This window comes from Plecotus auritus, assembly GCF_963455305.1.
Source record: "Plecotus auritus genome assembly, chromosome: 2".
Lineage (NCBI taxonomy): Eukaryota > Metazoa > Chordata > Mammalia > Chiroptera > Vespertilionidae > Plecotus > Plecotus auritus.
Genome location: NC_137771.1, coordinates 197162131 through 197181562, shown reverse-complemented (window position 1 = coordinate 197181562; position 19432 = coordinate 197162131). Strand labels below are relative to the sequence as shown.

The 19432-nt window shown below is 39.9% G+C and overlaps 1 protein-coding gene across 2 annotated transcripts in view; it reads left to right on the top strand.

Moving 5' to 3' along the window:
* The window catches only part of PRKCI (protein kinase C iota), a 72958-nt gene that overhangs the window by 25071 nt on the left and 28455 nt on the right, over window positions 1–19432 (top strand). The window contains exons 3-7 of one of the 2 annotated variants that reach the window (XM_080654043.1): window positions 2409–2498; window positions 6333–6383; window positions 11785–11870; window positions 15395–15535; window positions 18716–18770. In XM_080654043.1, the coding sequence (XP_080510169.1) occupies window positions 2409–2498; window positions 6333–6383; window positions 11785–11870; window positions 15395–15535; window positions 18716–18770 (423 nt within the window). The remainder of the gene's footprint in view (window positions 1–2408; window positions 2499–6332; window positions 6384–11784; window positions 11871–15394; window positions 15536–18715; window positions 18771–19432) is intronic. The other variant, XM_080654044.1, reaches the window with a different exon arrangement.

The following is a 19432-nucleotide window of genomic DNA, read 5'->3' as shown; positions in this document are numbered from 1 at the left end:
ATATATATGAAACTAGTGTTATAAATGCATCAGGTTATCTCATAAATAATTGGCTCTTGCAGATTTACCAAACAGTTTGAGGTCCAGTGCTCTAATTTGCTTCTTTCTTTTTATAGTTGAGAAGAAAATATAGATTTACTGAAAAAATACCAGTTCTGCTGGATAATATACAGATTTCACTATCTTGAAATTTGTTTAAGCAGATCTCACTCTGGGTCTATGGCCATTTTAGGATGTAAATTCAGATTTTAGTAATAGAGTGGACTTTAAGAAATAACTTTTCCTTTCATCTTTGCTTCATGGTGACTCTCTATGGAATGTTTTGCTTCTGAGTAATGTGTCCTGCTTTATCAGGCATTAAATAGTTGGTCTGAAAAGGTAATACTTGAACCAAAGATATTCAGTCCAATAAAAATAAAATAGATTTGAATATACATAATGTCAGCTATTAACTCTTATTTTCACACTTCCTTGTGCTTATTCAAAAGTATTAGTCTCTAAGTGCACATTGAAAGTGGTTACTTGGCCTGACCTAGGTTTCTTCCAACAGCAAGTAGACACTACACTGGTTTGGCAAAAAGACAATGTCTAGCAAAAAAGGAAAAATTGATTTTTAAAAATATGTTTATAATGATGCTTTTAACAATAGTTAAATCCATTTATGGCTTTTGATCAAAGTTCAATAATAAAAGCCACACCTATAATGGATCAAGCATACTATGAGTCATTTTAAATATATGGTCTTTAGTTTTCCCATCATAATTGCAATATAGATAATAGCCCTCTTTTTACATAGGAGAAAATTGAAACTCCAAGAAGTAATTTTGCTGTAGTTGCACAGAGAGACAGGATGTGGAGCATGGGAGAGAGCCTGGATGCAAAGTACTGCAGGACACCTCTTTGAGACAGATTTTCGATGCTTCTTGAGTGGGAGAGAGATTTTTGAGAGGGAGACTCCAACATGCTTTGCTTTCCTGAGAAGAGCTAGTGGAAGGAAAACCAAAATAAAAATGGAACTAAGGAAGACTAATCCTATATAATAAAAGGGTAATATGCAAATTGACCCTAATGGGGGAACGACCGGTGCTATGATGTGCACTGACCACCGGGGGCAGACGCTCAACACAGGAGCTGCCCCTGGTGGTCAGTGCACTCCCACAGGGGGAGCTCCGCTCAGCCACAAGCCACTGAATGCTGCGAGCACAGTGGTGGTGGCGGGCACCTATCCCGTCTCTGCGGCAGTGCTAAGGATGTCTGACTGCGGCTTGGGCCCGCTCTCCACAGGGAGCAGGCCTAAGCCATCAGGTGGACATCCCCTGAGGGCTCCCGGGCTGCTAGAGGGATGTCTGACTGTCAGCTTAGGCCCATTCCCCCGGGGAGCAGGCCTAAGCTGGCAGGTGGACATCCCCTGAGGGATCCCGGCCTGTGAGAGGGCGCAGGCAGGACTGAGGGGACCCCCCCCCTCCCCCGAGTGCACACATTTTTGTTCACCGGACCTCTAGTGGGATAATACCCAGAAAAGGTAGAAGGAAGTAGGGATTCATTGGCCAAGTTAGAGGACAGGACAGGCATACTCATAACAGGACAGGAGATGACTTCATTTTTCTCTATCAAGTACTAGACCAAGTTTTCTGCCGAGAGTGATTGAGGTTTGGATGGGGTTGGTGGCATGTAGTGTGTGGTAACACTTGGTGTAACCACAGGAATGAGCAAAAGAATGGCAGCGTTGAGGACCCAGCTCAGGCCCCAAATATGTTCAGAATGACTTTTTCATCGAGGAATGCCATCCTATGAGGAGATGTGTCATCTCATTGATTGCCAGGGATGACTCAGTTTTTTTGGCTGGTTGATCAAGGGAGGTGTTTCTTCCTTCCCCTCTCTGTGTGTAAGTTTACTGAAACTATATATTTACATTTAAAAGCTCAAATAGGACTGCTCTTCAGTCCAGAGTACTTTATTAGCCACACTTCCTTTCTGTGAGTCTCTTGAGCAGGCTCTCAGGTGAAGGAAGAATTTGACAAAATGATTACATGGAGACCTCAATGGAACTACTTTCACTTCCTCTTTTAAAGAAACAGGTGACAGAAAGCTTGTCCCTGGCTATTAGTCATATGGCAGTGACAATCTAAAATGTGATCAGTGGTAGATTCTGTTTCTACATTTTGAATATGTACATTATTGAGAATTAAATTGTTTATCTGTATAAAATTTGGTGTCTATGAACCTCGAGTATTAACTACTTTAGAGAACAGAATTACCTAAATACGTAGATTTGTTCTTGTCAAATATTTTTCTCTGTATGTATGTCGTTTTTTCCCTCAAGACTTTATGTAACAGGAACTGTTTTCTAATCATTACATTTAGAGGATTTAAAAAGTGAGCTTACCTTTACTTTTTATATTTTGCAGGAGACCCGTGTACAGTATCATCTCAGTTGGAGTTAGAAGAAGCCTTTAGGCTTTATGAGCTAAACAAGGATTCTGAACTCTTGATTCATGGTAAAGGGGTGTCATTTCTTATTCTTCTAGAGCAATATTAAACAAAACAAAACACCACCAAGACTATATTCTTGACCAAATTAAAAAAATTCTGATGTCATTTTCTTAATCTCTATTGCTCATCATTATATAGTTATCCTTAGTAGTTGCTCAATTGCTAGAGAAGACAAAATCAGCTTTTATAATCTTGAGAAATTTGTTATTTATGTATGCCTCCTTGGATATTAAAACTCAGTGTTTCACAACAAAATGTAGCATAGAACTTGCAGTTTTTAATTTATGCAAACAGTGATCTCTAAAGGTAAGGTATCGTCAATGTCCTTTTTTTTTTTGTTTAAGGGTTATCAATGAGACTATTTATAGTAATTACATAGTTAAAAGTCAGCAAGCCTGAGAGGTGGGTAGTGGTATAGAAGAAGCCTAAACTCAGCTAGCATGTAACTGGTACAATATAGACCTGGGTTGTAAATCTAGGTATTCTGATTCCAGATCTGTATTCTTCTTTTTTTAAAAAATATATTTTTATTGAGAGAGAGGAAGGGAGAGAGAAGGGATAGAGAGATAGAAACACCCATGAGAGAGGAACATCATCGATTGGCTGCCATGTGTGGATTGAGCCCACAACCTGGGCATGTGCCCTGACTGGAAATTGAACCAGCGACTTCTTGGTTCCTGGGTCAATGCTCAACCGCTGAGCCACACTGGCCAGGCCAGATCTGTGTTCTTTTCATTCTCCCATGCTACCTCTCAGTTTTTTATCTCATGTAGAAACCACTTAATGTATTGCATTTAATTGCAATACATTGGCAGTTTTTTATGGAACATTTTGGGGAGCTTTAGGAGACCTAGGAAACTCTTTAAAACTTGAAGTAGATATAAATCTCCCCTAAGTATAATGAATCATTTCAATTCTTTGTTGTAATTCCCTTATACTTTTCTATACAGTATGTTTTTTGACAAATAGTAGTTTGACTTTTTTCTACTGTTAGAATTTGACATAGTGACTCCTAAGGGCTACATAATCTAATTTGTTGAGATACTTGCAGAACTTTATAAGTCTTATGTTTTGAGAGTCATCTCTTTTTATAATAAAACTACAATGAATGTTTAAAGAAATGAATGGTCAATAGTATTAAACAGTTTATTTTAAGTTTTAATACTGTATCACAGATCTATTTTCAGAAATTAGTTTATATTTCAACTTTTAAAAATATATAAGGAACTGCCCTTCTCATACTCTGTGCTCTTTATTAAACCTACTAGAGGCCCGGTGCACGGATTCATGCACCAGTGGGGTCCCTTGACCTGGCTGGGGAGGGACCACGGGAGGGCTCCAGGGTCTGGCCAGTCTCGCCCAGTCCCGATCAGCTGGACCCCAGCAGCAAGCTAACGTACTGGTTGGAGCTCTGCCCCCTGATGGTCAGTGCACATAATAGCGAATGGTTGAACGGTCGGACACTTAGCACATTAGGCTTTATATATATAGACTAGAGGCCTGGTGCATTCGTGCACTGGGGGGTCCCTCAGCCTGGCCTGCACCCTCTCACAGTCTGGGACCCCTTGGGGGATGTTTGTCTGCCCATGGGGGTCGGGCCTAAGCTGGCAGTCGGATATCCCTCTTGCAGACCAGGACCCCTTGCTCCTTACTGCCTGCCTGCTTGCTCCTTACCACTCAGCTTGCTGCTCCTTAGTGCTGCTGCGGAGGTGGAAGAGGTTCCCCCCACCACTGCTGCACTCACCAGCTGTGAGCCCGGCTTCTGGCTGAGCGGCGCTCCCCCTGTGGGAGCACACTGACCACCAGGGGGCAGCTCCTGCATTGCGCATCTGCCCCCTGTTGGTCAGTGTGCATCATAGTGACTGGTCGTTCCACTTATTCTGCCATAACAGCCACTTAGGCTTTTATTATATAGACTAGAGGCCCAGTACACAAAATTCGTGCACGGGGTAGGGTCCCTCAGCCTGACCTGCACCCTCTGCAATCTGGGAGCCCTCAGGGGATGTCCTACTGATGGCTTAGGCCCGTTCCCCACGGAGCCTAAGCTGTAGTCTGGACTCCCTCTGCAGGAGGCAACCGGGCTGATCAGGGGAAGACGCTGCCCCCATCACCCCGCTGCTGCTGCCACTGCCAGCCACCACAGCCGCCAAGGTGTTTTCATTAACACAGAGTCCAGTCCCTTCACCATGAAAAAAATGACAACTTTCTTTAGGCATTTTCAAGATGTTTCTCATAGAATATGACAGTTCTTTCTTTCTTTCTTTTTTATCCTCACCTGAGGATATTTTTCCATTGATTTTTAGAGAGTGTGGAAGAGAGGGAAAGACAGAGAGAAACATCAATGTGAGAGGGACACTTCAATTGGTTGCCTCCTTCATGAGCCCTGACCTGGGCCCCAGCCAGGGAGGAGCCTGCAACCTAGGTACATGCCCTTGACCAGAATCAAACCCGGACTCTGTGGTCGGCATGCCGAGGCTCTATCCACTGAGCCAAACTGGCTAGGGAAGGATATGACATTTCTTAGCCCCTCCAGCAGCAGACCTTGGTTTTTTCCTCCAGGAGTGAGGTGGATAAACCCTAGATAACCTTCTTGGATTCTCATTATGCAAGTTACCAAGAACACTGTGAGTGGCGTACCGGGAGTTTAGCCAATGAGTGGTCAGAAAAGGTGTTTCCTCTGCAGCTCACGTACAGAGGCGGGACTGCTGGCGTGCCCCGGCAAGCAGGCAGACCCGCTCTGCTCCCCGCTCTCTGGGGGCCCTGCTCCGCCTTGCTGCATGCGCAGCCTCCTCCTGAGCCAGTCGTGACTGTTACGGCGTCCCGGCTAATTTGCATATTACCTCTTTATATATATAGATGGAACTTAGGCTATTATTATATAGATGGAACTACCTGACAGTCAATGTGCCCCCCTGAGGGGTCCCAGATTGCAAGAGGGTGCAGGCTAGGCTGAGGACCCCACCGGTGCATGATTGGGGCCGGGGAGTGACACAGGAGGGCTCCAGGGCGTGTCTGGTCCATCTCGCTCAGTCCCAATTGGCCAGACCTCAGCAGCAAGCTAACCTACCAGTCGGAGCGTCTGCCCCCTGTTGGTCAGTGCACATCATAGCAACTGGTCGACCAATTGACTGTCTGCCCTCTGATGGTCAGTGCATGTTATAGCAAGTGGTTGAGTGTCCTTAGCATGTCATTAGCATATTACGCTTTGATTGGTTGAATGGACGACTGGACACTTAGCATGTTAGACTTTTTTTATATAGGATTCTTTTGTACATCACAGACCACAAATAGTTGGTTAAATGTTCATATAATATTTCTTATATTCTATCTCTCTACAAAAAATGATCTGAGTTAGCTTGTTTATAAATCCATAGTTTCTAACATAAAACTTACATTTTTGGATTTGGGTACTGTTTCTGGTGTTAATTTATTCCTAAGTTTAGTATACATCTTTTAAAAACTGTAATGGTTTATGTTCATATTTGTATACATTTTTATAATTTAATCTTCATTGTAGTAAACTTGTCACTACAACAAGGATTTAAAGGAATAGTAGTTAATGATTTATCTAAAGAAAAAAAAAATCAGTGATGTAACAGAGACTGGAATGAGTAATTTGAGCTTCTAATGCATTATTTATGGATGGTTACTTTCATTGAAACTATTTTTTAGATACCCTTGGTAAAGTAGATCTCTTTAAACAAATAATGCTGACTATATGCTAAGTATCTGTGTCAAGAGAGGGTCAGGTTGAAATTTGGGTCAATTGTTTTGATGTCTGAATTTAAAATCCGATGTAATTTGTATATTTTAAATTTGTTGTATTATTTTTTTTTCAGTATTTCCTTGTGTACCAGAACGTCCTGGAATGCCCTGTCCAGGAGAAGATAGTGAGTGTTTATATACTTCATACCACTGAATAAAGTTTTTTATGACACAATGGCACAAGTCAAAGGAAATCAGCAATAGAACTTTTAATTCCTTTCGTTTCTTTTCCATTCTTTAGTCTAATCTAGAATGTATTAGGAACTGCCTAAATTCTACTTTGCCAGATCAAAATAAGGCAGTTCTTAGTTATAACTTACTGACATAATTATCTATTCTGCATTTGAAAGGAAAGTTAAGTCATATTTCTTCTGGGTTTTTAATTTTGGAGAATTTCAAACCTATGGAGAAGTTGAAACAACATTGAAAACCAAGATACCCATATATCCTTTGCCTAGATTCACCAGTTTTTAACATTGTGTTTGCTCTATCTCTGTATCTGTATGTGTGCACACATATGCATACATGTATATACATAGGAAACACTTGTTTTATTTTTACTTATATTTGCTGTACCATTTGAAAGTAAGTAACGGACATAACACTTCACCTCTAAACACTTCAGCATGCATCCTTAGGAGTTGTTACAGGATTTTCTTTTGAATGTCTAAGCTAGTGATTGCCATTAATGGATGAATTGAAAGAGTCAAACAGCTATTTGTCCTGATATAATTTAAATATGCAAACTTATGTATGACCATAATTTATTGCTTTTGCTATATGGTATAATTTATTAGTTGTGGATATTAGGCAACTCATTTTCATTTGTGGTTTCTACACATATCCATGACTTTAGAAGGAATTGTGGTAAATATTTTGTTTTTAATTAAATGAAGTAGTTCTAACTTTAAAAAAATTTCAAAATGTTTTAATTGATTTTTTATTTTATTTTTGTGGAGAGAGGAAGGGGGAGAAGAGAGAGGGAGAGAGAGTAATAGCAATGTGAGAGAGGAAAATTGATCTGTTGCCTCCCACATGCACCCCAATTGGAGAGTGAACCCACAATCTGGTACCCTGAATGGGAATCGAACCTGCCACCTTTTGGTGTACAGGACAACATTCCAACCACTGGGTCACACCGGCCAGGGTAGTAGTTCTAACTTTTAATTCTATGACTCTCCATGCAACTTGGTAAGAAGAAAAAAATTAAAGAACTATGGATGTTCGTATATAAAGTCGAATGGGGCCATGTACTACATAGGAAAATGGTGAACTATAAGAAATAGATAGAACTCTGAGCAATAGTGAAAAATGGAGGTTTGGATTCAGCTAGGAATAGTTCTCGGGACTTCTAGTGGCAGATGGATTAAAGCCAGCGTAGGCTGCCTTCACAGAGCTGTGAAGCAAGTGGCCATTCTCTCTGGCCAAGGTCAGGTTTTATTTTTTTAAAATAAATCTTTATTCAGATTATTACAATTGTTTCTCCTTTTTCCCCCCATAGCTCCCCTCCACCCGGTTCCCACCCCACCTTCTGCACTTACCTCCCCACCACTGTCCTCATCCATGGGTGTATGATTTGTGTCCAGTCTCTTCCTGAACCTCCCCATACCCCTTTCCCCCTGAGAATTATCAGTCCACTCCCTTTTTATGCCCCTGATTCTATTATATTCACCAGATTATTCTGTTCCTCAGGTTTTTAATTCACTTGATTTTTAGGTTCACTTGTTGATAGATATGTATTTGTTGTTCATAATTTTTCTCTTTACTGTTTTCTTCTTCCTCTTCTTTAAGAATACCTTTCAGCATTTCATATAATACTGGTTTGGTGGTGATGAACTCCTTTAGCTTTTTCTTATCTGTGAAGCTCTTTATCTGCCCTTCAATTCTGAATGATAGCTTTGCTGGGTAGAGTAATCTTGGTTGTAGGTTCTTGCTATTCATCACTTTGAAAATTTCTTGCTACTCCCGTCTGGCCTGCATAGTTTCTGTTGAGAAATCAGCTGACAGTTGTATGGGTGCTCCCTTGTAGGTAATTAACTGTTTTTCTCTTGCTGCTTTTAATATTCTCTCTTTGTCTTTTGCTCTTGGCATTTTAATTATCATGTGTCTTGGTGTGGTCCTCTTTGGATTCCTTTTGTTTGGAGTTCTGTGCGCTTCCTGGACTTGTAAGTCTATTTCTTTCACCAGGTGTGGGAAGTTTTCGGTCATTATTTCTTCAAATAGGTTTTCAGTATCTTGCTCTCTCTCTCCTTCTGGCACCCCCATAATTCTGATGTTGGTACGCTTGAAGTTGTCCCAGAGGCTTCTTACACTATCTTCAACTTTTTGGATTTTTTTCTTTTCTTTTTGCTTTTTCGGTTGAGTGTTTTTTGCTTCTTTGTATTTCAATTCTTTGACTTGATTCTTGTGTTCCTCTAGTCTGTTGTTGGGTCTCTGTATAATATTTTTTATTTCAGTCAGTGTATGTTTAATTTCTAGTTGGTCCTTTTTCATATCTTCGAGGGTCTCGTTATATTTATCGGCCTTTTCTAGGATATTCTTGAAAAGCCTTATAACCGTGGTTTTGAATTCTATATCCAGTCGTTTGTTTTCCTCCATTTCTTTCGTTTGTGATCTGTTTCTTTGACGCCGCATTTTCACTGCTCCCCTGAGTTTGTAGGGTAGATTTGTGTGCTAGGTTTCCTATATGGCCCAGTGGGTCGGCCTCCCCAGTTAACCTGAGGTGGACACTCTTGGTGCACCCCTTTGTGGACTGTGTGTCCAGCCTTGTTGTAGTTAAGTCTTGATTGTTGTTGGTATCACTGGGAGGAATTGACCTCCAGGCCAGTTGGCTGTAAGGATCAGCTGTGTCTATGCTGGGAGAAGTTCGGTGCTGGAGACAGCCTTATAGGATTAGACTTGCCAAATTGCAATAGCCTCTGTGCTCAGCTTGGATTGGGTGGAGTCTCAGGGCGGAGCAGACAGTCTTGGCTTCCTGTCAGCCTTGCCCTTGCGCGCGCGCCTGCAGACCTCTGCCTTCCCCGGCCCCCGAGTCTCCGCCCGAGAGTCCAGATTCCCCCCACAAAAGCGCGGGTCCCCAGGGGCTCGCCTGGAACTGGGGTTGAGTGCAGTCAGAATTGGGGTTCAGTGCAGTCAAGAGCTTCGGACTCCCTTCTGCTAGGGAAAGCCTCTGGCTACCTCCACAGCCTTTGTGCACACTGGCGCACGCGCCTCCAGAACCCTGCCCGCCAGGGCTCCCCCGGTCTCCCCCGGGTCTCCGAGTGCCTTTCTCTCTACCTGACAGTCCAGACTCCCCCTGTATGATCCTGGGTCCACGGGGTTTCGCCCGGGACTGGGGTTCAGTGCAGTCAGAACTGGGGTTCAGTGCGGTCGGGGGCTTCCTTCCCCCTTCCGCCAGAGAAAGTCAGCCAGGCTCTCAGCCGCCCTTCCTCTCTGCGCGCACAAAGACCCTTTGCCGTACCTCCAATTCTCTGTGAGCTTTTCTCTTTCCTTCTAGTTGTAGAATTTTCACTCAGCCAGCTTTCCTGTGGTTCTGGATGGTGTCCGTTCTGTCTTTTAGTTGTAGTTTTGAAATTGTTGTGCGAGGCAGCAGTTTAGGTGCTTACCTATGCCGCCATCTTGGTTTCTCCCCAAGGTCAGGTTTTAAAAGACTTGTCATTGTGGCAGATCTTGGTTTTAGAGTTCCATCTGCCATTGTATTATGGGTCTGCAGCATACAGATAAAATATTTCATAACTTTTTCACACTCACTTTCCCTCTTTAAAATTTGCTGGTGGAGATTTTGACACTACCCCTTCTACAGTATAATAAATATTAATAAACTAGAGCATGGGGGGAAATTGATAACCATTAATGTGGTCTCTTGGCTCTTTTAATTTCTAGCCAACATGTAACATGTTTAAATTTAAGATATATCAAGATGTAGTTCATGAAAGCTTCCGAAATAGAATGTTCTTTCAACTTTGGTTACTCCTAACAGTATAAATAATTAAAAATAAAATATCTAGGCGTGGCTCAGTAGTTGAGTGTCAACCTATGAACCAGGAGCTCATGGTTCGATTCCCTGCCAGCGCACGTTGCCTGGTTGCAGGCTTGGTCCCAGTGTGGGACGAGCAGGAGGCAGCCATCAGTGATTCTCTCTCATCATTGATGTTTCTCTCCCTCTTCCTTCCTCTCTGAAAGCAATAAAAATTTATTTAAGTAAAAATAAAACATCTATATTTAAGGTTATGTATTACACTATCTCAAGATTTCTAATTCAGAGCATTTCAATTGGTCTTTTCTATTTAAATTTTAAATAGTAAACCCAGTGCTACATTTGCTTTAAAATGAGTTTAGAAACCTAATGGAATCTTTCCACAGTATTAACTATTATTATGGAATATTTATTAATGACTAATAGACAATATATATAATAGTGATTGACTTAAAACCAAAATTTCACAGGTAGTTTAGAATGATTTTGTGGTAGTTCTTTGTTTAGGAAAAGCATTAATTTAAAGACAATTGGATGAAAGGTTGTTGGGGAAGAGAATATTCTTGTGGTTACAAAATGTCACTTAGATATTTGTTAGACTACTTACAAAAAGGAAAATGTACCTTTACAATGAAGAGAACTAGCAATCACTGCCTTCAACAGAGTGAGCACCAGTAGTGAGAGTCAACACTCTTGACATTTGTGTATTTCTTGATGTGTCACCTGTGTATTATTTTTGGCAAAATATTTATTATTAACTCTAATGAGGAAAGAGATAAATCCAGAATGTAGAACCTAAGACTACTGCCTAGACTTAAAATACAAAAAAAATCCTCAACTTTATGGAAAACAACAAAGTTGAGTGTTTTAGCATACATGAAAGAGACAAAAAAGGTATAGCATCCTTGCAATTATCATTTTCTAAACAGTGAAAATTCAAATGCAATGCCTGAATCTTGATTAGATCCTGGAGAGAAAAAAGAAGCTATGACTGACACATTGAGGGCAAATAGCGAAATTTGCATCTGAACTGCATATTTGGTAATATTAAATTAATGCTAATTTTCTAAGACATGGTAATGGTATTGTGCTTAAGTGGAATTAGGGGGAATGTCCTTAATCTTAGGCAATGGGAGTTTAAGGGTGAAGTGTTAATGATATCTGCAACCTTTAAGTGATTCAGGAGAAAGTGTATGTGTAAATAGAGAGGAAAGCAAGTGCTTGCTTAGGTAGTACATATACTGAGTCAAAATAAAATGTTAGTAATTGGTAAATCTTGGTGAAGGATGCAGGTGTTTATTGTAAAATTAGGAGTTGGGGGAAAATGCAAAAATAGAAAAGTAATAATAGTTACTGAAACATTTATATTCCATGGGCTACATTCCATCAAGTCCCTTGATGAATCTGGTTTATTTTTTTCACTTTCAGGTTTTTATCAATATAAATTATTTTCTTGCTATCAATATCATGAAAAAAAAAATAACAGACTTAATTATAATAATGATTTTTATCCATACTTGCTCTTTTTTAAACTCTCAATCTCTTTTCAGAGTCCATCTACCGGAGAGGTGCTCGCCGCTGGAGAAAGCTTTATTGTGCAAATGGCCACACTTTTCAAGCCAAACGTTTCAACAGGGTAAACCTTAGTTTGTTGAAAGTTGATAATTTGAGAAATCTATTTTTTTTTCTCTCTATTATGAAAGAAAGGTAGTCTTGTTATTCCCATTTAAAGGAGTAACGTTACCTAACATTCCCAGTTTGTGTAGTATAACTGTTTTCTTGATGTAATTTTTAATAGACTCTCCTGTCACTCTTAAAAATGTTCCTGATTTGATGATTAATTATATGGTTACCCTAGCTATAAGAATGTTGTATTTTTTAATATAACTCCAGATACTCATAAAATAAACAAGGTTTATTTTGCAAATCATTTAATATTGTAATTTTAATTTTTACTGTTTAGAAAATAATAATTGCAAACACTTCTCTAGCTTTTACTATGTCTCAGGTATTTTTCCAAATGCTTGACATATACTAATTCATTTAATCATTACCACAACCTTGTGAGATAGGTACTATATATTTCCATTTTATAGATAAAGAAACTGAGGGGTGGGGCATTTAAATAACTTGCCCAAGATGAGAAAGCTAGTAAGTTGCAGAGCCATGGTTTGAAAGCATTTATCTCCAGAAGTTCACATTTTTAACTATTCTTGATAACTATAAACCAATGGACTCCCATTTCCATTTTAAAACTGGTGCCATGTTCTGAATTCATTAATGTAAATAGAAGTTACCACCCAAGATACCGCTGATAATTAAAAAGCTTTGACCCTGGCTGATCTGACTCGGTTGAGCTTAGCTCTATGCACCAAAAGGTTGTTGGTTTGATCCTGATCAGGGCATGTGCCCAGGTTGTGTGTTGGGGTATGTATGATTGATGTTCCTCTCTCTTTTTCTCCCTCTCCCTTCCTCTCTCTCTAAGATCAATAAAAACATATTAACAGAAAAAAGCTTTAAAATGAGAAGTCACTTTAGGTATTGCTCTTTAAGAGAGCAGGGCTTTGGTTTGACCTCTAAACAGTCTGGAAGGTTTATTTTTGATTGAGAGTCCTTTTACCGTATTTTGTGCTATATGTTTTACAAGTTTACTCACTTTTCCTATTTTTTTTTAACAATTTTATTTTTTTTATTATTTTTTTTAATTGTTTGAAGTATTACAAATAGTAGTACATATGTCTCCTTTTTTTTCCCCCCCTTGACCTCCCCCCGGCCTCCCCTTCCCCCCAGTACATGCCTTTACCTGTCCCCCCCCCCCCAGTGTCTTGTATCCATTGGTTATGCTTATATGCATGCGTACAAGTCCTTCAGTTGCTCTCTTACAGCCCCCCCCACCCGCAACCTCCCCTGCCTTCCCGCTGTAGTTTGACAATCTGTTCAATGCTTCTTTGCCTCTGTATTTATTTTTTCCCCCATTTCTTTCCTTTCAAAAATCTTGCCTATGCAGACTAGAAATAAACATATAATAACAAAAAATGTTTGAGTCCCAATTTCAATGTCCAACAGTTCTGAGTCCTCGTTTCAATGTCAAACAGTTCCTTATGTGTACATGTCAGCAATGATATCTGGATGGTGGGCACATGGTGGCAATGCAGGTCTGACCCTCTCTGGTTTGGTCCTAGGCAACCTGCTGCGTCGCACAGCTGCTGACTGCTAGCGTGGCAAGGCATTGTCAGCGTCTTCCCTCTCTGGACTGTTTCTCCTCTTGTCTTCGTGGTTGGAGCAGACCTGTCAATTCCTCTCTGTTGCAGGAATCCACATGGTCTTGGAGTTGTTTTCTGAAAATATACAAACATATTCTCGACCAAAAGTTAATAAAGGAATCTTTTCTATGTAATTGATTTGGGATCCTTTTTATTTTTGCCCAAACGATTTTCTTTTGTCTTATTTAGACACCATGTGTGTTTTTCATGGGTGTCTTGCTGTTAGCATTACAAATGAAAATTTTGTAAAGTAAAAATTTTCTAGATGTAATTTACTTATAGGATATTTTTCCTTACATGATATTACCCTACTATCCCCCCTTTTTTGATTAATAGAGGCTTTTGTAAATTTTATAATGCAGTCTTGATAACTTTAAATTTTAATTTTTTGCATAAAAATATCACTGCTTTAGTTTCATTGCATGTTTAGGAATTTTACCATGAGATGAAATACCAATAGAAATGTTAGTTACCACTTCAGGAACAGCTTTTTGTCCAGTACAATTAAATTTTCTTGAATATTCACTTATTTCAATTAGCCTATTTAAATTAATCTGAAAACTTGATTATTATTTTACTGTCAAATTTAATACTCTACCAACAATCTTAGTTTACCCTGTAAATATTAGTGGAAAGGATTATTTGCATTCTTGAGTAGGCCCTGAGCATTCCTGGTGCTAGGCTGGATTTAGATATAGGGCAGCTGCTGTCAGCCAACTCTCTGTTACCTGGGTCCCAATCTGAGCTGGGCCAAGTCACTGTCTGTCACCTGTGTCCCGATCTGAGCTGGGTGTGGGAAGCAAAGCAGCCGTGGGGGCAGGAGACCTCCCTCAGAGGGGTGAGGGTTCAGGCCCCTGCAAGGTTGGGGGGGTGAGGGTCTGTGCCCCACCTCTGTTGATCCCCAAGTTCTCTCCTGATGGCCCCTCTGCGACTGTGCCTGTCTTAGGTTGTTCCTTCCCTGAGGAATCTTACCCATCTCTGGCTAACCAGTCATCCTCCGGGGCCAAGCAGGGTGATGTGAGGTTCAGTTCTGTCTCCTTGGTAGCCTATGCCCCCATGGCCTCCACACCCAGCACCTGCCTTGGGATCCCCTGGCCTATTTTTATAAATCTCAACCTAATTATATGAAGACTGAAAAGTCTTGGACTTATAACAGAAAACAACATGTTGCAAATTTCACTCTCTCTTTATTTTATTTTATTTTTTAAAAAATTTCTTTATTGATTACGGAGTTACATACGTGTCCTTATTCCCCCATTCCCCGCCCCCCACCTCATGCCCTCACCCCCCTGTTGTCTGTGTCCATTGGTTAGGCTTATATGCATGCATACAAGTCCTTTGGTTGATCTCTCCCCCTTCTCCCACCCTCCCCTACCTTCCCTCTGGGGTTTAATGGTCTGATCGATATTTCTCTGTCTCTGGATCTATTTTTGTTCATCACTTTATGTTGTTCATTATATTCCATAAATGTTCACTCTCTCTTTAAACCTATTTTTTTATTATTAATTTTTAGAGAGAGAGGAAAGGAGAGAGAGAAACATTGATGTGAGAATGAAACATCCACCTACTGTCTCTTGCATGCCCCCTACTGGGGAGCAAGCCTGTAGCCCAGGCATATGCCCTCATCTGGAATTGAAAAGGCAACCCTTCAGTGCATGGGACAACACCCAACCAATTGAGCCACTTGGGCCAGGGCTCACTGTCTCTTTAAAACAAGCTCTCTTTTCTGTTTATTTTTCCCAGACCATCATAGCTTTGAAAAAGTTATGTATGATGAAGAGAATTGAATTAGAAAAGAAAGCTACTTATTTTCACTATTTTATGAACAAACTGTTGGGGAATGATTATGACCTTTTTGTTGTTGTTTTACTGACTTCTTTTGAATTACTCTTTCCAGCGTGCCCACTGTGCCATCTGTACTGACCGGATATGGGGACTTGGACGCCAGGGATATAAATGCATCAACTGTAAACTCCTGGTTCATAAGAAGTGCCACAAACTTGTCACAATTGAATGTGGGCGACATTCTTTACCACCGGTAAGACACAGTTGTCTTCTTTATTTTTAATAGAGCATTTTTTATAACGTTACTGGAACAGAGGTCTAAAGTGGTGCGTGTGTGTGGGGGTTGTTAAGGAATCCCAGCTCAACAGTGTTGTTATAGAATGTGGGTAGGAATATTTTACAGTCAGCTCACATATTGTGAATTTGGGAATTGTCATTACAAATTTGTTTGTAGGATGTAGTTAACTTTTCTGTTTAGCCTGATATAAAATCCTCTGGTCTAAAGTAGGAAGATATATGGAGAAGCATTTAAGAGATTTTTTTCTCTTCTTTAAGCTAAGCTCATTAGTTGATAGCTCCCATTACTCGAGCATGGACACTAAGCACAGATCAGGTAAGAACAGTCTTCACGTTTGCTATTTCAACTATCTGATTAACTGGAGAGTTTTGCATTTAAAATTTTTATTTTTCACTTTCTTTTGTTTCTTTGAATATATTTTTATTTATTTCAGAGAGGAAGGGAGAAGGAGAGAGAGATAGAAACATCAGTGATGAGAGAGAATCATTGATCGGCTGCCTCCTGCACGCGCCCTACTGGGGATTGAGCCTGCAACCCAGGCATGTGCCCTTGACCGGAATCAAACCCAGGACCCTTCAGTCCACAGGCCAATGCTCTATCCACTGAGCCAAACTGGCTAGGGCTATTTTTCACTTTCTTTTTTAAATCCTCACTCGAGGATATTTTTCCATTGATTTTAGAGAAAGTGGAAGAGATAGGGAAAGGCAGAGAAAAATATAGATGTGAGAGAAACATCAATTGGTTGCCTCCTGCATGTGCCCTGACCAGGGCATGGGCCAGGGAGGAGCCTGCAACCGACTCAAACCTTTGACTGGAATTGAACCCGGGATCCTTTGGCTGACACTCTATCCACTGAGCCAAACCAGCTAGGGCTTCACTTTCTTTTTAAAATATGTAATAAAACATGTTCACTATAGAAAAAATAGAGAATACAGATGAATAAAGAAAAATTAAATAAAAATTCCCCATGAAATCTACCACCTAAAGCAGTGGTTCTCAACCTTTCTAATGCCGTGACCCTTTAATACAGTTCCCCATGTTGTGGTGACCCCCAACCATAAAATTATTTTCGTTGCTACTTCATAACTGTAATTTTGCTACTGTTAATGAATCATAATGTAAATATCTGTGTTTTCTGATGGTCTTAGGCTCTACAGCAGTGGTTCTCAACCTGTGGGTCGCGACCCACAGGTTGAGAACTGCTAGCAGGGTTGTCCCTCAGCCCAGCCTGCACCCTCTCCAATCTGGGACCCCTCGGAGGATGTCCGACTGCCGGTTTAGGCCTGATCCCACAGGCAGTCGGACATCCCTCTCACAGTTTGGGACTGCTGGTTCCCAGCTGCTCGCCTGCCTACCTGCCTGCCTGATTGCCCCTAACCGCTTCTACCTGCCAACCTGATCACCCCCTAGCCACTCCCCTGCCAGCCTGATCGACACCTAACTGCTCCCCTGCCAGCTCGATTGCCCCCAACTGCCCTCCCCTGCTGGCCCAGTAACCCCCAACTGCCCTCCCCTGCCGGCCGGTTGCCCCCAACTGCCCTCCCCTGCCGGCCTGGTTGCCCCTAACTGCCCTCCCCTGCGGGCCTGGCTTCCCACAACTGCCCTCCCCTGCCGGCCATCTTTGATCACATGGGGGCGGCATCTCATGCGAGGGCATGAGGGTCAATTTGCATATTACCTCTTTATTATGTAGGATTATAGTTGGATCTAGAGGTTTGATTAGATAGCAGGCTTGGGTTTTATTTTTGTGGGTTATTTTTGAGACTACTTTATCAAAGGTGGAGTGTTTATCCATCAGAAGGCATATAATGTTTGGATGTCTCATTCTTTTACATGCTTTTTAACAAAAGTGAAATCATATGGGTAATGTTTTCTAACCCATTTTTTTTACTGAATAATATATTTTGTCATCTTTCTATATTTAACTATCTATATCCTTTTAGCATAATATTTTGTTATATGTCTATACCATAATTTTTTTAACCTGTTCTTTACGATTGAACAGTTGAGTTGTTTTCTAAATTTTCCTATGAAGAAAATCATAATGAACTTAATGGTGAATAAATCTTAAGAAGAAGAATTATTGGGTTAAAGAATATGTGCATTTAAAAAGATCTGGATGCCTCCTTCTAAATTGTCTTCTAGAATGATTATACCATGTTTACTCATAGTACCTTTTTTGAACAAAGATTATTAGTGGTGTCTCTGGTATTAGAATTATTTAGCTGGTTCATATAAGCTTAGATGTGGGTTTGTACAAGTTACAGCAGTAAAAATCCAATCTTAAGGAGAAACAGAAGGCCAAAAAGTATGAACATAATTTCTCCAGGTTACTATTGATATTTGTGTGTGTATTCCTGGGTAATGGATGACCTGTGTGAATTTATAAATTGAAAAAAAAAAAAAAAAAAGAGTGACAGGGTTAGTGATTATATTTAGAATAGGTGCTAAATGCATTAAGAAATTAATGAGCCCTTTCTTTAAGGCAGCCTTAAAATTGTAACTGTATAATTAATGATCCTTCTCAGCTTCACCTTTTCTTGCTGGTATTCATTAAATCTGGGTCCAAGATTAATGAATTAGTAACATTTTGGTTTGAATTAGTATTATCCTAGGTTAGTGACAGTGGTTAAGTCAATTTCTAGGGGGTATTTCTTTTCCTTTTTGGTTCACTGACACCTTCCCACAAAATTTTACATGGAATTTCAAGATGTTTATAGGTATCTTGAAATCCATCTCTGGGCCTCAGCTAAAGAACTCAAATACTAGAGACTCCTCACAGAGACTTAAAGTGTATATAGAGCTTGAAAGAAGATTAGGTAGTGTATAAGAGAAATCAGAATATAGAAGAGAATAATTTTTATTTCTATTTGATGGCCTGAAATTAGTTTTGTGTGTTCCTTCCGTTATCTGTAAAATGTGACATTACCTCATTTACAGGAATATTATATGGTGTCATATAGTAAAGTTAAAAGCAAATTAAATATAGTAATGTAGTTCTCATTATAAGTTATATTTTGTCAAATTTATGTGTTAATATGATGTGTCTCATTAAAATAATGCTCCAGAATTTATAGAGATATTGAGATTTAAAAAGACTCCACTAAGTTGCTGTTTCTTTGGAAATGTTTCTAGGAACCAATGATGACCATGGATCAGTCATCCATGCACTCAGACCATGCACAAACAGGTAAAAAAGATGCTGTCGTGAATTATTGTTCATTAACAAAATATCGTTGAAAGACTTTTTTCAGTGACTCTTACACCTAAGTTTAAAAACATTTCTGTTCTCCCCACATAAAAGTGAGGTAACCATATTTTATGGTGGTAATATTGTCACAATATTTAACATATATTTGACATTTTGAAAAGACAAATATGTAAACTACAACAAATGACTATTTTCTCTAATTTAAATTAATTTTGTTTAAGACCCCTTTAAATTCAGCAAACCTAGTTTTTTTTCAATAACGAAAACATACTGATTTTGTGGGCCATGTTGACTATGTTAAAGTGACCTGTTTTTATTAAAAGCTTTATTATCAGAAGTAGAAAATATGTAAAAGATATAGAGATGCAGTGTAAAAATTCAAAAAAGATCATGTGAATTCAAATGTCAAGTAGATACAAATCTCAAATGTGTATCTGGGAAATTTAAGGAGCAATTAAATGGGATAGGAAGCCTAATAGGGGATGAATCAAGGAGGGCAAAGCAAGGACTTTTTCTGAAAGGACAGAATATAGTCTCTTGTTCATAGCAGAAGCTGGTTGTATGAAATGCAGGCTTGTTTTTTTTTTGTTGTTGTTGTTGTTTTTTTTTGTAATCCAAGTGGCTTCAAGGAATAGAAACCT